This window comes from Vipera ursinii (genome assembly GCF_947247035.1).
Source record: "Vipera ursinii genome assembly, chromosome: 2".
Taxonomy (NCBI): Eukaryota; Metazoa; Chordata; class Lepidosauria; order Squamata; family Viperidae; genus Vipera; species Vipera ursinii.
The window spans coordinates 260,508,043-260,525,980 of NC_139513.1; the positions used below are offsets into that span (position 1 = coordinate 260,508,043).

Sequence of the window (17,938 nt, forward strand, 5' to 3'; positions counted from 1 at the left end):
TTCATTCCTAATGAATATTTTCTGAAGTTTGGTACAGTGATTAAAGTGCTGATCTAGGAAAGTCAGCATTTCTGATGTTGAATTTTCTTGAATAGGTTATATATCTATACAGTACGGTTTCCTGGGAGATGCTCAATTGCCACATCTTTTTTATTTTGCAGCATTAGCTTTAGGTTCGCTTAAGAATTTGGAACACCTTGTTCTACCTAGTGGAGAAGGAATAAGACATGCAGCTAAATTGATTGTTCAACAATGTTTCCATTTTCCAAATCTTCGTATGTTGCAGTTTAATCTGTATTTAAGTGATGAAGGCCTGTTGGAAATAGGTAAGCTCTTAAAACAAATAATCTCTATACGACTTTTTAGCATATGGCCATCCTCTGTTCATCATCCAGTTGATCCTGTAGATTTGGCCTGGCCCCATTATCTTATATCTGAGCACAGAGCCAACAAACACATTTTAAAAGCCCTTAGAGCACCTTTGACATATAAAAGCCTAATATGATATAATTTGTTTCAACTACATGATGTGACAAAGTATAATTTGCTTCAGTTGAAAGACAATGTAATGCAAATGATATCTCTTGCTATGGCCACCCATGACCTTAAGGGTGTGGTAAAAGCCACAGTGATATCCCATACATTATTGCGATATTGCACAAATGATGAAAAATGTATAATTCCTGATGCATGTAACCTAATTCCCTTCTTGCAAATGCCCTTGAAGGCAAGAGAGCCCTTTGTCTGTAATGCATTCATTTAGATTACTGCCCGGAAAAGGAATTTTGACATTGCCTAAATGGCCCTTTTAACTTTTCCAGAAAATGATGAAACCTCTTTTTGTTAAAAGAGTTTGCTTCCATGGAATAACATAAATATGTCATGTTGAGGGAAGAGCTAATGCTTTAAAATATTAAAAGTCAATATGTTATGTTCAAATGAATCATATCAAGTTTTATTTCTTTTTATTAAAAGGAGAAAGCCATTCCTTTTTATGCTAATTTAGTATTTCTCAACTTTAGTAACTTTTAAGATATGTAGCTTTTAACTCTCAAAATTTCCTATCCATCATGCTACCTGCACTGATTCTTTGCAGACTGTATCCATGACACGAATACCAAGGTGTACAATTTATTTTGAAATATCATTTATCTACTTAATGTTTTTGTTTCAGCAAAAGTAGCTGCTGATGGAGGCTTCCAAAAACTTGAATTTCTGTGCCTCTCAGCCAACCATAAAATTACTGAAGAGACTTGGAGGAATTTCTTTCAAACACTGTCCAACATGCCAAGCCTACAAGATGTGAATTTCGGTCGCACTGTTACATATCAAATCAAATGCCAAGCAGCAACTGTGAAGTCTTTTGTCCAATGTGTTTCTCGACTGCCTAACCTCAGGACAATCTGCATGATTGGCTGGTTGTTCGATGAGAAGGACCTCAACATGTTTGAGGTTATGAAAGAACAACATCCCCAATCAAAGGTTTTAAGCTTAATTTGGAAATGTACATTGCCATTTGCACCTATTATTGATGAATAAAGAAGTGGAATGTAGCTCACTGTACAGTATTGATATTATACATACTCACCATTTATTGTCATTTTAAAATTTATTCCATTGTCCTGCAATAATTTCTTTTTCACAACCAGATTCCCATTTTTCTGAAAGCATTTCCCCATCAGTATTGGTACCGCTTCCTGATTCCATGACATAGCATGGGCAGCTGAGATAATCTACTTACAGTTCAGCTGTAGCTCAACAGGACTTGCATTTCTGTATATGGCTGAAACTAAGTTGAAGGCCAGTTTTCACATTGGCAGGAAAGCTGAAGTAGTCCAAATTCTGACAAGAAGTTCTGATTTATAATCTATGGAATAGTGATCAGCATGTAGTTGGAGACCACCATCCCAAGCCTATCTAGGAAGAATTACTGCAATTGTAATCTCTTTTTTCTGTCACGTCAGCATTTTTTTCATGTTTCAGCATTTTTTCCTATTTCAACTTATCTATTTTCGTTTCAGATATTTAGCCTGCTTGCATAATTTTTCATTTCTCCTTTGCTGCACTCAACTGGTAGATAATTTCTGCTGATATGTTATGATGTCCACTTTTGTAATAATTTTACATTAGTTATTTTATCTTTTTGTGTTTTTCTGCTGTTCTTTAAAAATATAATAAGCTTCAGGGAGAAGGTCATGATGTTGTTCAAGATATATAAAACTCAGTTCATAACTTGGACATGGTTTATTTCTTTTAGTCTTGGGATGCTGACCGGAGGAATTATCCCAATGTGTACTGCCTGCAGGCTTTCTGTCTCTATTAAGCAGGGAAACCAAAATATTACCTTAATAAATGTATTTTAATATATATTATGCATGTCTATGGTGATTTATTATTTATATTGCTAGCTAGCTAGTAAACATACATTAAATTAGTAAAATAGATTCATATGGTCCTATTTCCTACAGGGGAAATAGGTCAACATACGATGCTATAGCTACTGCTTTACACTCTGTAGCAAGTCATCTCGAGAAACCTGGAAGTTATGTCAGGATGCTTTTTGTTGACTACAGCTCGGCTTTCAATACCATTTTGCCGAGCATTCTCATCGAGAAGCTGACTGACTTGAAATTCTCCCCCGCCATCTGAGATTGGATTCAAGACTTAGGGACCGGTTACAAACAGTGAGGGTCGGGTCTGCTTTGTCCACCTCCCTGAAGCTTTGCACCGGCACGCCACAGGGCTGTGTGCTTAGCCCCTACCTGTACTCTTTATACACATATGATTGTGTATCATCTGACCCATCCACTGCGATAAGTTCGCAGATGATACAACTGTGGTGGGTCTTATTACAGGTGGGGATGAGACAGCATACAGGGCGGAGGTACAAAAACTATCCATATGGTGTAGTAACAACTTGCACCTAAACATCAGCAAGACGAGAGATGGTGTTAGACTTCCGGAGAAAAAAGGAGGAACCTGCCCCACTTTACATCGGGGAGGACTGTGTGGAGAGAGTTTCCTCCTTTAAATTTCTGGGAGTCTACCTCTGTGAAGATCTGACCTGGAAAGTTAACACAACCCAGGTGGCTAGAAAGGCCCAACAGAGGCTTCACTTTCTTAGGGTCTTGCGGAAGAACAGGGTAGAACAACGGCTAATGACCCTCTTTTACCGGTCTACTATAGAGAGCGTCCTCTCGTATGGTATTGTGGTTTGGTATGCTGGTCTGACAGCCACGGACAGCAAAGTATTACAGAGGGTAGTTAGCACAGCACAAGACATTGTGGGCTGTCCCCTGACACCACTGGATGACCTCGCCAGGGCTCGTTGCCTTGGAAGAGTGAGGAAAATTCTCAGGGATGACTCACACCCTGGACGGTATCTCTTTACTCTCCTACCATCGGGTAGGATATAGGAGTACAGTCAGCTGTACAGCTTTTATCCGTGGGCTGTTAGGCTTTTGAATGGGATATAATCTCTGTGAACTTATGCAGAATTGACTTGGGAGGCCGGTGTGTGGTGTAGTTGGTTCACATGGTGTGGTAGGATGGTTTGTTGTCACTGTGTGTTGGGGGGAGGGAGCACGGGGAGAGGCTCAGCTAATCTCAATGTACAAATGTTGTACTTTGACAATAAAGGTTTATTATTATTATTATTATTATTTATTTATTTGTAGTTCTGCAACTGCTAATGTGTGCTCAAAATGCAATAATTATCATACAAACAATAAAAGGCGACACGGTGTAAGATGAAAAATAGGCTCTTCTGTTAGATACTACTATGGCTTCCTTACTTGCCTCAAAATTGAAATCAGGGGTGATGCCATGGGAAACTTTTAAAACCTTATATGAAAGCAGAGTGTTTTCTAGTGACCTTAATTCATGCAGTATGTGCATTATCTGTGTTCTGTTGTGAGGATATGTATCTGCGTATAATCCACATAAGACTCCACAAAAGGAAACACGACCATTGTGTTAAAAAATTCTTTTTACCTATTCTAGCTATCAGTAAGCTTAATAAAAAAAAAGAAAAATCAATTTGGAAAAGGTTAATTTTATTGATCAGTATTTCAAACCAGTTGGGTGATAGTAACCAACCATTCCCTTAACTGACAGAAGAGTTGTTCTAGTCCTGGATCCTGGATAGTCCATGCATGGACACAGTTTTTCACTTAGGTCATTGCAGCTGTCCACAACTACAAAATGGAATACATCAAGATAAAGCTGCTGTGGAGCTAGCATTGAAGATAAGTCTTCATGTTGGAAGTTGACTCTAAGAATCAGCATGTTATCAGAATTTATCTGAATGTTATTCAATCAGTCCAGAATATTCACCTAAAAATGAACACAAGGTAACAACAGCAACATTGTTTGTATTTTGCCAGCAGTGAACATGATGTAGACGGTGGCAAATGGTCCTCTCTCAGCATTATCTGTTATCTGTGAGATTCCTCTGCTAAGAAGGATAGAGGGGGGAAAACTTTCTCTCTGAGAGACTGTCAAAAACATCATGTGGGAAAGCAAATTCATTTGGGAACCTATGATTTATTCTATATTAGCGATGGTGGCAAATGTCTGTAGCTCGGGTTTAGGATGGGGGTGGTGGTTCATTCTCAGAGCTTGTGGGTTGGTTTCTGAAGGTTTTGTTACCAGGCCAGGTAACATCTTCAGGGTTGTTTAGGGGATGTCGGTGTCAGTGTTCCTCTGTTCATAAGGGCTTCATGTGGCCAGAGGAACACTGACACCCCCTAAACTCCCCTGAAGATGTTACCTAGCCTGATAATGAAATGTTCGGAAACCAACCCACAAGCTCAGAGAACGAAACCGCCACCCTTATTCCAGACTTCTGATAACTGCTATAAATCTGATGCTTTTAAGTACTTATTGTTCTTGGGGCTATAAAATATAAATAATATAAATCGGAATAACTACTTCCAATGATTTTATCAATCCATAAGCTCTGCAGCAATTTTGGATTAAGTAATAGTATTCTGTGAGTTCTAGATGCTACTAAGAATGATTACAAGACATGCTACAGTGGGGGAGACAATTATTTGATCCCCTGCTGATTTTGTATGTTTGCCCGCTGACAAAGAAATGATCAATCTATGAGTGAAGTAAGTATTTGATCCCCTATCAATCAGCAAGATTTCTGGCTCCCAGGTGTCTTTTATACAGGTAATGAGCTGAGATTAGGAGCATTCTCTTAAAGGGAGTGCTCCTAATCTCAGCTTGTTATCTGTATAAAATACACCTGTCCACATAAATCAATCAATCAATCAATCAATCAATCAATCAATCAATCAATCAATCAATCAGATTCCAAACTCTCCACCATGGCCAAGACCAGAGCTGTCCAAGGATGTCAGGGACAAGATTGTAGACCTACAAAAGGCTGGAATGGGCTACAAAACTATTGCCAAGCTTGCTGAGAAGATGACAACAGTTGGTGCGATTATTCGCAAATGGAAGAAACACGAAATAACTTACAATCTTCCTCGGTCTGGGGCTCCATGCAAGATCTCATCTCGTGGAGTTTCAATGATCATGAGAATGGCGAGGAATCAGCCCAGAACTACATGGGAGGATCTTGTCAATGATCTCAAGGCAGCTCGGACCATAGTCACCAAGAAAACAATTGGTAACACACAATGCAGTGAAGGACTGAAATCCTGCAGCGCCTGCAATATCCCCCTGCTCAAGAAAGCACCTGTGCAGGCCCATCTGAAGTTTGACAACGAACATCTGAATGATGCAGAGGAGAGCTGGGTGAAAGTATTATGGTCAGGTGAATGATGGACGGGGCCATGTGCCGTCAAATCGTGTGTGAGAACCTCCTTCCCTCATCCAGGGCATTGAAAATGGGTCATGGATGGATATTCCAGCATGGCAATGACCCAAAACACACAAGGAGTGGCTCAAGAAGAAGCACATTAAGGTCCTGGAGTGCCCTAGCCAGTCTCCAGATCTTAATCCCATAGAAAATCTGTGGAAAGAGCTGAAGGTTCGAGGCTGACATTTGGCAACTCGAACCTTCAGCTTCTTCCACAGATTTTAACCTTAATGACTTGGAGAGGATCTGCAAAGAGGAGTGGGATAAAATCCCTCCTGAGATGTGTGCAAACCTGTTGGCCAACTACAAGAAACATCTGACCTCTGTGACTGCCAACAAGGGTTTTGCCACCAAGTACTAAGTCATGTTTTGCGAAGGGGTAAAATACTTATTTCACCCATTAAAATGCAAATCAATTTATAACTTTTCTGAAATGAGTTTTTCTGAATTTTTTGTTGTTATTCTATCTATCACTGTTAAAATAAACCTACCATTAAAATTATAGACTGATCATTTCGTCAGTGGGCAAACGTACAAAATCAACAGGGGATTAAATAATTCCCCTCCCCCCACTATATTCTTAAGTGATATTTGGCTAAGTACCCATCTTAATACATTCAAAGGAATATCTTCTACTGCACAATGCCAATAAGATGTAATACTTACCAGACTTACTTCATGTGAGTGTGTCTTCCCACAGAAGCTTCCACTCGGCCCTGCTTTAAACCCTATGCAATGTAATATACAGTTTGAAGTTAAATATTAATACATTTTGCAGTCCTGCAAGAAACAGGTAACATAAATAAAAATTCAAGCTAAATTAATCTAAGTTTTTTTCATAGGTAAACGCCAGTGATAAAACCAGCCTGCAAAAAGTGAGCAGGAAGGGCTTCAACGTTATTAACAATTTATGTGCAAATCCATGAGCTATATAGCTTGTTTTTCCCCTTGTAGCACAAATTATAAGAAAATGATTCCAAAGCAAATAGCTTTGGTTCCAAGCTTAGTTTATGATGAAATAGAAAAATGGTAATTTTAATCGAAACTACTGCCATTCCTGCCCTCTGGAATACCATTCTTTTTCATGTCTCTTTTGCCAGTTCTGCTTTAGAAAAGTGTTAAGACCATGGCCTTATTTTCTTGTTTGTACATTTACTCAACAAGTTGGCATTTTAGTATTTACGCTGCATACCGCTTTGAGTCTTCTTTTTGACTGGATAGTCGTATAAGCCTCTTGCCATCATCAACATCCCATTTCACATTTTTAGCTGCAAGATTTTATTGCTGAAATTCCTAGAGCATCATCAATAGTATTTAGAGTTCTTATACATATTCTCTCATTTTTTCACACAAGAAATGTGTTTACAATAAACATATCACTGCAGATTCAGAATAACATGAAAAATATTTCATGTTTTCTGTCCAGAGGATTTTGATTATCTTTCTTTAACACTGATATTTTTGAGAATTGTGGAAAAAATAGTTAAGCTGAAAGAACTTTGTTGCGATAGAAAATGCATTTGTCTAAATAAAAAATTCTAAGAACTGCCAGATTTGTTTTTTTTGGCCCAATGCTTTTAAAATATGAATGAAGCATATGAAAAAAGATGATACGAACAGGTCAGCTGGCGAAGATTACAGTGCAGAGCTTAGTGCAATCCAACATAGAACAGATCGATGTAGACAATTTAATTAGCAGCCATCCACAATGATGATCTTATCCCATTCCCTTTTCTGATAGTTTGGAACTTAAGAGCAGGAAGTGTCTTAATATTATTTTTTTAATGAAGTTCTGGGAGTCTTTTGATTGAAGAAAAGAGTAATTATAAATAATATTGTCACTATTAGGTAGTAGTACTATTTACCTAAAATTACTGTTGTATATTTTTAAAGATAAAACCCAGAGAAGCAGACAGCCAAGATATATTTATAAGCACCTATCACTTATAATAATTAAACAGAATAGAAAACCAAAATACAAATAGAAAATAGAATATAAAATAAAGATGGCTTATTGAAAGCCAGAGAAATGAGGAACTCTCCCTTTAAACTACATGGTTTAATATTTACACTAAGTTTTTATATCAATCTCTGTATATAGGACATTTCTTACAAAAAAGCCATACTGTCACAAATCACATTTTTATTTTATTTTTAGCAGCAATAACTCTGATAAGGTAGGCAGTTTGCCTTTTAATATGGGGGAAAAAGGCTCACCAGGTAGTAGCCAGTGTGGTAGCCACTCATATACCAAGCTATTAACATACTTCCTAAAGCTTCATCATCATCATCGGGTGAATCTGAACTAAGAAGTGGAGGAGGTGGTATCAACTAGAAAAATAAAGGACAAATTTATCAGCTAGCTTTTAGTGCAGACATGTCAAACACAAGGCCCGGGGGCCGGATCCAGCCCGCGAAGTGGTTTCATGCGGCCCGCGAAGCCATCCTGGAAACAGTGAGGGAACGGCCCCCACTGCCTTGGCCCTGGCCCAGAGACCCTCCTCCTGCCAGAGACCCCCAGATCTGTCCCACTCCTGCCCAGGCCCCCATAGGCAGCCTTGATGCGAACGATGTAGAGCTGGCCACGCCCACCCAGTAGGCCATACGCACTCTAGCCACGCCCACCTAGTAGGCCACGCCCACCCGGCCCCCTGAGGGCAACCGCAATGCTGATGCGGCCCTCAATGAAATTGAGTTTGACACCCCTGTTTTAGTGTTTCTCAAGGCTGGCTGGATAAATCTGGGAGTTAAAATCCACATATCTTAAAGTGTCCAAGGTAGAGGAACATTAGTTTGTACAAACAAAAAGGAAAGCACTCGTGTTAGAAACAACAGTGACATTTTAACTAGCAAAAACCACAATACACAAGTTCAGAATTAGTAACTTCTAATTTAATTTATACATTTTTATTACTGCTTATTAAATTCAAGCAAATCCTTAATGCAAAATTAACCAAAATTAATGAAATAAAAATTATAGAGGAACATTTTCATGACAATTCTCAATTAGAAACTCAAAACATAGTTTATTTCTCACAACATGACATGCCTTTTATGGCCTATTATCACTCACCGGTGGTCCTGAGGGAAATGGTGGAGACCAGCCTGATAGGAAAGGTGGAGGCCCAGGGAATTTCCTTCCAGCCTAGAGCAGCAAAGCACTCTTAATCAATTATACCCAATAGTCCATAAAACAAACCTAGAGAAACATCAATGTGCTTTTGGGCAAACCTGATATGAGCATCAACCAAACTTTATTATGGTCAAACACCAGCATAAGGAGGGTGGAGTACAATCAAAATCATGCCTATAAAGGTTGGTAGTAGCTATGTAGTCCAACTGATGCTCTGTGTCTGCTACACAGTATTTAAATAATGATTTGGCCTTAATGATTAGGACTTAACAAGTTCTAATGGTGCAAAAATGGAAAATGGGCCCAGCTGGGCATAAAGAAGTTGTGCTATTGGCTTGGCTTCAAATACCGTAATTTGCTGCTGAATGTGGTGGCCACCTCTTGTCTTGGGGAATAAAAGTTTGTGTTGAGGAAATGACCTACCATGGAGTTGATATGCAAGGTGAAGTTAATATAGACAAGAATGATCCACTAATTCTGGAGCCAGATAGATAGGGTTAGTTGGAATGCATTGTCTCCGGGGTTGGGAGAAGGGCATTCGTGCTGTGTGCAGAGGATGTGGGCTTTGGGGCGTGGACATTAATATTTTTCTTAGTGAGCTATGGGTTTTTCTCTTGTTAGCCACGAATTCCATTTTTACAAATTCCAGTGATTTTCTGATATGGTGTGACTTTAGCCAAAGTGGAAAATATCTGCAGATCCAGGTGTTTCTGCAAATTATTTTGTGCCTCCCTAGTTAGTTAGTTTGTTTGTTTAACAGTGTTCTCTTGAAGGGATTTTATGAGAATAGTCACTCTAAAGAACACGAACTGTTCTCCAAAATCTCTATTTTAAGTCAATATTAATTGAACCACAGAACTGCAGAAATGTTTCCATACTGTAACTTCTTTCAAATGGATAAGCTTCATTACAGGTAGTCCTTGACTTACAACAGTTCATTTAGTGACTGTTCAAAGTTACAATGGCACTGAAAAACGTGACTTATGACCATTTTTCACACTTACAACCATTGCAGCATCTCCATGGTCACATGATCAAAGTTCAGATGCTTGGCAACTGACTCATATTTGTGACGGTGGCAGTGTCCCAGGGTCATGTGATGATCACCTTTTGCAACCTTCTGACAAGTAAAGTCAATGGGGAAAGCCAATTCAATTAACTACGTTACTAACTTAATAACTGCAGTGATTCACTTAACAACTTTGGCAAGAAAGGTGGTAAAATGGGGCAAAACTCACTTAACAAACATCTCACTTAGCAACAGAAATTTGGGCTCAATTGTCGTCGTAAGTCGAGGACTTCCTGTATTTTTCAAAATTCTCAGAAATTTCTTCTGAGTGGGGCATGACATGCCTCAAGAATCCATGAAGCAGGGAATCAAATTTGTGAGATTTACAGAGGGTAGATTTGATTCCAATCAATCCTTAATGAAACACTTACACAGATGCCCTGGTCATCCTTTTTAACTGAGCTGCATGAAATAGGGAGACAATTAGGTTTTCACACCGGTACACTACTTGCTGGATGATTTTGTTTATGCACAAAGCAGAAAAAGTAAATGTTTATTTTTTTCCAGATTCTCTTTACACATCGATACAATTCACACGAGTTCTGTTCTGATAACGTTCAGTATCAAAGATTAAAAAAAAAAATCAGAAAATCTGAGATGGGCATATACTTTTTCAGACAATTGTGTTTACTCATCTCCTTCAATATAACCTACTAACCTGCAGCGAGACTCTATCGATTCTGATAGGAGTCCTTCCCATCCAATATGAACAACCCATGTCTGTTTGAATAGTTTCCAATATGTCCTCCCTCATAAAAGTAGTTTCAATACTGCACCTTAAGTTTTAATATAACAACTTAGTTTTGTCAACGCCACTGCCTAGTAAGGTAAAGCTTTCAAACTTGCTTATAAACTTACCCTTTCTGATCCTTGTGCTGAAGGTGATGGTGGACGAGGAAAGTGGGCGTTGCACTGCGCTGATTTTGTATGGTTGTGTCTGCTTTGAGGTGACCGGAAGGAAAAATCACTTTCATCCGTTGAATATTGAGTCTCATTTTCATTCTAGTAAAAAAAAACCATTAAATTTTATGAATGTGCAGCAGATATTTAAAATTACAAAATATATTGCACTTTTTCTTTTCATTCTATTCTCTGGAAAATATACTGTTTTAAAGGCAACTGCTAAAATCCCTATTTCAAAATAACCAAATAGCTTCAATAACTTCCCCTATAAATAGCCATTTTAGTGACTAATTTGTTTAGCAACCAGTAAAAATGACGATGATAATAACCACAAAATAGCTGGAATAGACTGTGGTCACTAAATGAGGACAGGATGTATCTTTTTAGTTAGCTGAACTTATTAAGCTGCAAATGTATTTCTCTGTTGGTAGCCTTGATTTGAAAACTACAACAGGTTATGTGGAGATATTTCAAAAATACAATACAAAGGGAGCAAGAATAAACTACAGGTAGTCCTCGAGTTACGAGTGTAATGGAGCCTGCCCATTCCATTTGTAACTCAAAAACTCAGTGTATCTCGTACCTCAAAGATCACTCCCTTGCTTGTTAAGATGCACAGGGCTTGTTAAGTGAACATGAGGTATCTCAAGAGTGGGGCAGGCCATGGAGGGCCTAGTGATAAAACAGGCCCCCAAGGCCTCCCCAACACACTAAGATACCTCATGCTTCCCCCTCCCTTCCTGCCGCAGTGGACTCACCTGGGAAAGATCCATCTCCTCTCTGTTGCAGTTCCTGCTGCCACCGGATCTGAAGCTGGGGGACAATTACATGCCTCCCCCCCCGTGGCCCGGTCCTGGTGCCAGAAGCCTTTTCCAGGCTGCTGCCACCCGGAAACAGGCTGCCAGAGAACTACGTAAGCATCACCCAGCCTAAGATCTAGGTGGCAGCGGCCTGGAAAAGGCCTTCGGAGCCCAGATCCAGCTTCCAGAAGCACGTGGAAGTGTCCCCCGGCTTCGATTCCATTCTGTTGCAGAGAACAGAAGCCTAAAGTGCCATGAGATCACGCGAGATCAGTAGCGTGAGATTTCATCCCACTGATCTCGTGTGAACTTGCGTTACTTTAGGCCTCTATTCTCTGTGAATGCATTGAAGGCCTGGAGCAGCAGGAGTGCCACTGCAGTCACTCGTAAGGTTGAACGACTGTCGTGATGCGGCAACATTCATATTTCAGGACTTGCTCATAAGCATTAGGAAGCACTCATCATGTAACTTTGAACGAGCGTTAAGTAAACGCTCATAACTCAGGGATTGCCTGAGTTTAATTATGAGCCTTTTATCAGATGTTCTGGATCAGCTCTGGGGAGTGAAAGAAACAATGGCCTATATAAGTAGCTAAGTAAGAAGCTCACTCAACTGCAGAATAGCGCTGTATTTCATATGTATTGCTTTTTATTATCACACAATATCTTTTCCTGATATTTTCTTTGTGAATTATATGAAAAAGGAAAATGGAAATAAGAACATGAGCTTTCTTCGACTGCCATCTTAAGTGCAGTGCAAACTTCTGCAATAGGACATTTGTTACATTCATTTAGGTTCTTCGTGTGATGCAGAACCTTGAAACAAGATCAGGATTCTCTATTGCACAGGAAACTTACAGAACATCTTACTTACAGTGTGGAAGTTCAACTCTGAATGTGAAGATATTAAAGAGAGTGATGGGAAACCTATAAAACTATTACATTATTACATCATTTCTCCTGTATAAAATCTACAAAGAAAACATATATTTGCCTCTAAATGCAGTCCACTTCTGTTAGAACCTTAACACTTGTAATATTTTTCCTATTTGGTATTTACCTCAGCAGCACTTTTCTCTTCATTAGTTCCCTCAGCATCCTTCAGTGGTAAAAGATCTGATAACTTCTGTTCTTCCCTATTACCATATCCAGTATAAACTACTACACAAGTTCCTTTCTTCCAGTTAATTGAGGTAATAGTTGCTTGGTATACATTGCCATCTTCAGACCAAACTGCGCTACATACATCGTTAACTCTCCACTGCATTGAAAAGAAAAATGTTACATTAATCATTTTTTTCTCTATATATTTACTATCCAATTCCTGGCATAAAGGTGTGACCTTATTTTTATACAGCAGGCATTCTGAACAGCTAAAGTAGTTCTTAATTTATTAATGGATTGATGGAAAGATAAAATCTGAATAAAATGGAAGGAGTGTAAGTGAAAGTTTTGTTTTATTCTGGGATATGAAGGTAAATCACCTCATATTGTACCAGTTTTAAAGATAAACAAATATATCTATATCTATCTACACACACACACACAAATACATATCTTATAATTTTTTCCTTTGGGTTTGATCCAGTTGTTTCCTTGGACTTGTACTATATAATTATAAAGAAAAAGTAGTCTTCTGTAGAACAATGCTCTTGCTATTTCATAAATTCTTAGTTTTTTGTAATTATTTATTCTGGCACTTAAATATGTACATAAAGATAAAGGTTCCCCGGCACATGCGTGCTAGTCGTTTTCAACTCTAGGGGCCGGTGCTCATCTCCGTTTCAAAGCCAAAGAGCCAGCGTTTGTCAGAGGACGTCTCCGTGGTCATGTGGCCGGCATGACTAGACGCCAAAGGCGCACGGAACGCTGTGGTCCCTATTTTTCTACTTGCATTTTTACGTGCTTTTGAACTGCTAGGTTGGCAGAAGCTGGGACGAGTAACAGGCGCTCACTCTGTTACGCGGCACTCGGGATTTGACCCGCCAAACTGCCGACCTTCTGATTGACAAGCTCAGCGTCTTAACCCACTGAGCCACCGCGTCAGTGCCTCCCAAAAGCTTACTATTTAAATACATTGTACATTTCCAGCGGACATCTTGTCACTTCAATCAAGTTACTTTTTAAAATTTGCAGTTGATGTTTTAAGGGTCCCTGCTTTATTATTCTTACTGAAATAGCTTTAATACACTAGAAACAGATTCAAATAAACATACCATTTTATAACAATAGTAAACTATTTCAGGAATTGGAAAACTAACCTACCAAAAAAGCTTAAATCTTGGTAAATAGCCAATGTCTCAATTTCTCTATCAAATTTAATGTGAAACAGAATTAGATAATTGAAACTTTACCTCTTCTCTGTTTCACACCAGGAAACAATTTTTGTCTTTTTATTTCAGATTTTTAATTCCTTTTTGAAGTACATTTAAAATGCTTTTTTCAATAAAACAATTATTATTTTTTATTAATTTTAATGAATTCTATTGTTCTTTTATTAATTCTAAATGCAGTGTACTATTATACAACCAACAACCTGTTTTTGTGTTGTAGCATTATTTTTCTTTCTACTCTTATTCTTTTTATTGTTTTTTCTTTTTGTTCCAGCATTTTGCTCAGTTTTGTCCAAAGGCTCTGAAGAGTCACCATTCTTCAAGGCATTCTGTGGGAGAAAGTAAAGAAATTAGTAAAAAATAGACATTTCTTCAAGTTCAGCTTGACTCCCGATGGTTCATAGATGTGTTTTCCTTGGCAACTGGCTTTCCACTACCTACTCTAGCCTTGGGAAAATCCTGATAGACTTTCAATCAAATGTTAATTAGATCCAACTCCCTTAATTTTCAAGTTCATTGGTTCTGCAACCAACTGCTTATATATTCAACTCTACAAGCAATCCTTCAAAGATTTGTGATGTGTCTGAGTATCATATAAGCAGATGCCACAGGCACAAGACAAAAAACTTGTAATTTTGGCTATCTAACTAGAATATATTATTAAAAGTAATAAAAAGTCTCTTTAAAAATCTATATTGATTTTCTTACAAAATTTGTTACAAAATTAAATTAACCAGCGTATGATTGGGAAGCTGAAGAGTAGCCAACCTGGGGCTTAGTCCTGGCACGTTGTTCATTCCCCCCTCCCCCCAAGATAAATAACAAGTAAAATTTAGAAAATAAAATGCCTTTGAAGATATATGAGGGCAATTTGGAAATAAACCTCCGTTTGGTTATCAATGACAGACACTCACAGACACAGAACTTTTATTATACCTGATGCTTGTTATGGATGGCTTATCTGAGTTTTTGTAAGGTTTCACAGTAATTTCTGAACTGATGGTTGAACCACGCTCCATGAACTTCATTAGCAGTACTCCTTTGGCATCTTCACAGTTGGCGGGGTTTTCTATGGCACCACTTCCGGTGTGGTGTTGGTTCACGATAGTGCTGGCCCGCACACTGCTAGACCCCCCGAAGAACTTTTGAAGCAGTTCCATTGGGATGTTTCTGATCATTCCCCCATAGCCCAGATTTGGTGCCGAGTGACTACTACTAAGGAATTTCAAAACCTTGTAAGATGTTATGACAAGTGCCTCAATTTGAATGGTGATTACGTTGAAAAGTAATGTAATGTTGTAGCTTTCTAATATAATAAAAGTTCTGTATCTGCAAGCGTCTGTCACTGATAACCAAACAGAGCTTTATTTCTGAATTGCCCTCATATAAACATTTTCTTCCTGAAATGTTTTGCGTTTTGAGTGCAAGTGTGTGAAGCCTTTGTCCTCTTGACTATATCTCTAATAGGGAAAATTATTTCTTTAGAATTTTCTCTTTGGTTGCATAGTGAGCGTGAAATTCTATTATGCATTTTACCTTAAAAGATGCAACAGCTTTGTCATAGGCTTTTATCAGGGCTGTATCATCCCATATATCAGAATCATCACTCTGTGAAAAGCAGAATAAAAAACGTATTTTTTCTGAAGAAGTTAACACACAGACACACAACAATCTCAACAATGAACCATGCAGTGTGAGTAATCTTGGCTTTTATCGGACATCACTATTACTTTGTTTCAAGAATACTATTGATATGCTTCACATGTGGTGGACTTGTAGAAATATAAAAGCTTTTTGGATTAAAATTTGGTGGAACATTCAAAAGATTTTTAAGAGAAAGATAAAGTTTTCTCCGCAATTGTTTTTATTGGGTATTGTTGTAGATTGTGATGTTAAAGAAACTAACTTGATGTTGAACATGATAACAGCAGCACGGTTACTGGTGGGACAATATTGGAAGAAGGATAGTTTGCCCACTATAGAAGAATGGGTGTTTAAAGTTTTGAATCTTGCAGAAATGTCTAAGATTTCTGCTTATTTGAAAGATCATTCACAGGAAAGATATATTTCAGTTTGGAGGAGATGGATAAATTATATTCAGAACAAATATGGGACTAAAAGGTTCCATTTAGCTTATGAGTAGATTTTAATGGGATATTGTTATTGGTACGTTGTTTGTAGTTATGTTAAAGGGGAGTTAAAGCACATTATGAATTTGGTTAATTGTATATTATGCATAATTTTTATTTAGAATATGATTATTATAACTATAATCCTGTATTTAGCTCTGGGAAGTGGGGGGGGAAGTGGGCGGGTTTGGGGTGGGGGGGATTTGGGGATATATTGTAAAATTTTGTTTTTGTAAAACTCTTTAATAAAAAAAAAAGAATACTATTGACATGCTGGATCCGAAGCTCCGGGTGATGCGAACCAGCCAAGTTGACTCTGTCGCGTGGAATGGGGAAAAAAACACCAGCAACTTTACACGTTTCCCTGCCCTGCAGCACGACAAAACTCTTTTCTGCAATTCGGGCAAGGCTCGAGCCGTTTTGCTCTGCGTTCAGCGCAGCTCCCAGGTCCAGAACCTCGGGCGCTTCTTCGCCCTGCTGAAAGGAGCCTCGCGCTTCCCCGCCTTTCGGGCAGTCCGAACGCCATTCTGGCCAGCCCCCTCCTTTCCTTCGCTTCCAAGCGGAAGAGCTTCAGAGCCCCTGGCCAGTCACGGCGACCGTGATTATCAAGAAGGCAAGGCGAGGCCCCTAGCACCGTTACCTGCCCGGCGCCCCGTCTGAACAGGACCGCATCGCCGCCTTCGCGAGAAGCCATGTAAACTCCTGAGCCAGAGTGAAAGAGCGGAAAACGACTGAAGGGAGGAAAGCGCCTTTCCCGAAGGCCCCTTCGCGGGTACTGCCGGCCTCCTTCGCTAAGTACCTCAGGGGAATTGCTCCGGCCAACGAGGCTTCCGCAAGCGCGGCCGGCTGCGCGGCCAAGGCGCGGCACCGCCCCCTACTGGTTGGGAGGCTGCCCTTGCCAGGAGATCATCGCTTCGTTGGTAACGGCCGGCTCTTGTTCAATTGGAGACCGGCTCGCCGTTTTCCGACAGGGAGGCCACAACCTACCAAATTCCCACCCAACTGGGGCAACAGCGAGTGATTTGGGGAGGCATAATCTACAGAAAGCAGCAGTTTGGGAATCGCTTTTTATCCTAAGAAAATCCAAGGTTTTCCAAGAACTCTATAGCCACAAGCATACATACCACCCTTAATTCCTATCTCCAAGGGACTGCCAGTGTTCTGCTTGGCGTAGCCCATAAATTTAATTAATCTGACAATCCTTTACCCACCATCAACTGACCCATTTCTTCTTGCTTAGATTTTTTTTTATCCTGCCTTTATTACTTTTATAAATAATTCAAAGTGGTGAACGTATCTAATATTCCTTCCTCCACTTCTTTTCCTTTTGCAGTAGGTTGGGCTGAGAGAGACTGACTGGTCCAAAGTCATCCAGTTGGCTTTCATGCCTAAGGCAGAACTAGAACTATCTGCCAGTTTCTAGCTTAGCTTAGGTCAACACATAGTTATGAAGCACACTGTACTTAACTTCTTTGCAAAGTGTGTTTGTGTCAATTTGATCAGTAATTGGTACAGTACCAAGGAGCAGGATGGAGTACCTGCCAGTTGCTATTAATGCAACCCATTAGTGTATTTAAGTGTCTCCCTTCCACCACCACCAAAGACAATGCTTTTTGTTAGCAAACAAGGGTAGGGTATTACAATATTCTTTTGACAAAATACAGCAAGGGCTAAAACTAATGGCCAGAAGCTGAAGTCTGTTTATCAGAATCTATACCAGAACCTATACCAATGGTCG

At 39.2% G+C, this 17,938-nt stretch overlaps 2 protein-coding genes across 10 annotated transcripts in view; one reads left to right on the plus strand and one right to left on the minus strand.

Annotated features, from left to right (window-relative positions):
• The window catches only part of NAIP (NLR family apoptosis inhibitory protein), a 34,613-nt gene extending 32,381 nt beyond the window's left edge, over positions 1-2,232 (plus strand). For both annotated transcript variants that reach the window (XM_083352597.1, XM_083352598.1), the window contains 2 exons: positions 162-326; positions 1,175-2,232. In XM_083352597.1, coding sequence (XP_083208723.1) covers positions 162-326; positions 1,175-1,539 — 530 coding nt within the window. In that variant the 3' untranslated portion in view covers positions 1,540-2,232. The remainder of the gene's footprint in view (positions 1-161; positions 327-1,174) is intronic.
• A 1,802-nt stretch (positions 2,233-4,034) lies between these two features.
• On the minus strand, positions 4,035-17,025 carry LOC310634607 (survival of motor neuron protein-like). 8 transcript variants are annotated; one of them, XR_014491275.1, is made up of 11 exons: positions 16,841-17,025; positions 15,608-15,679; positions 14,275-14,400; positions 12,799-12,999; positions 10,894-11,037; positions 8,907-8,978; positions 8,051-8,164; positions 7,452-7,633; positions 7,026-7,126; positions 6,500-6,561; positions 4,035-4,335 (listed from the first exon to the last, which is right to left on the minus strand). XR_014491275.1 is itself a non-coding variant. In XM_083353107.1 (9 exons), exons 1-9 carry the CDS (start codon positions 16,892-16,894, stop codon positions 4,332-4,334), a joined length of 840 nt encoding a protein of 279 aa, XP_083209233.1. In that variant the 5' UTR covers positions 16,895-17,025; the 3' UTR covers positions 4,035-4,331. The 8 variants fall into 8 exon arrangements, 3 of the variants coding, with proteins under 3 accessions (XP_083209233.1, XP_083209232.1, XP_083209234.1); XR_014491271.1 differs by lacking the exon at positions 7,452-7,633 and having other exon boundaries at positions 6,509-6,561; XR_014491272.1 differs by lacking the exon at positions 7,452-7,633.
• Between the last annotated feature and the right edge of the window lie 913 nt (positions 17,026-17,938).

Excerpts from the sequence above, each read along its gene's own strand:
- LOC310634607 (XM_083353107.1), bottom strand. The coding sequence starts at position 16,894 with ATGGCTTCTCGCGAAGGCGGCGATGCGGTCCTGTTCAGACGGGGCGCC. Across the intron at positions 15,680-16,840 it reads TCAGACGGGGCGCCGGGCAG|AGTGATGATTCTGATATATG; the intron begins GTAACGGTGCTA and ends TGCTTTTCACAG. Across the intron at positions 14,401-15,607 it reads AAGCTGTTGCATCTTTTAAG|AATGCCTTGAAGAATGGTGA; the intron begins GTAAAATGCATA and ends TTTCTCCCACAG.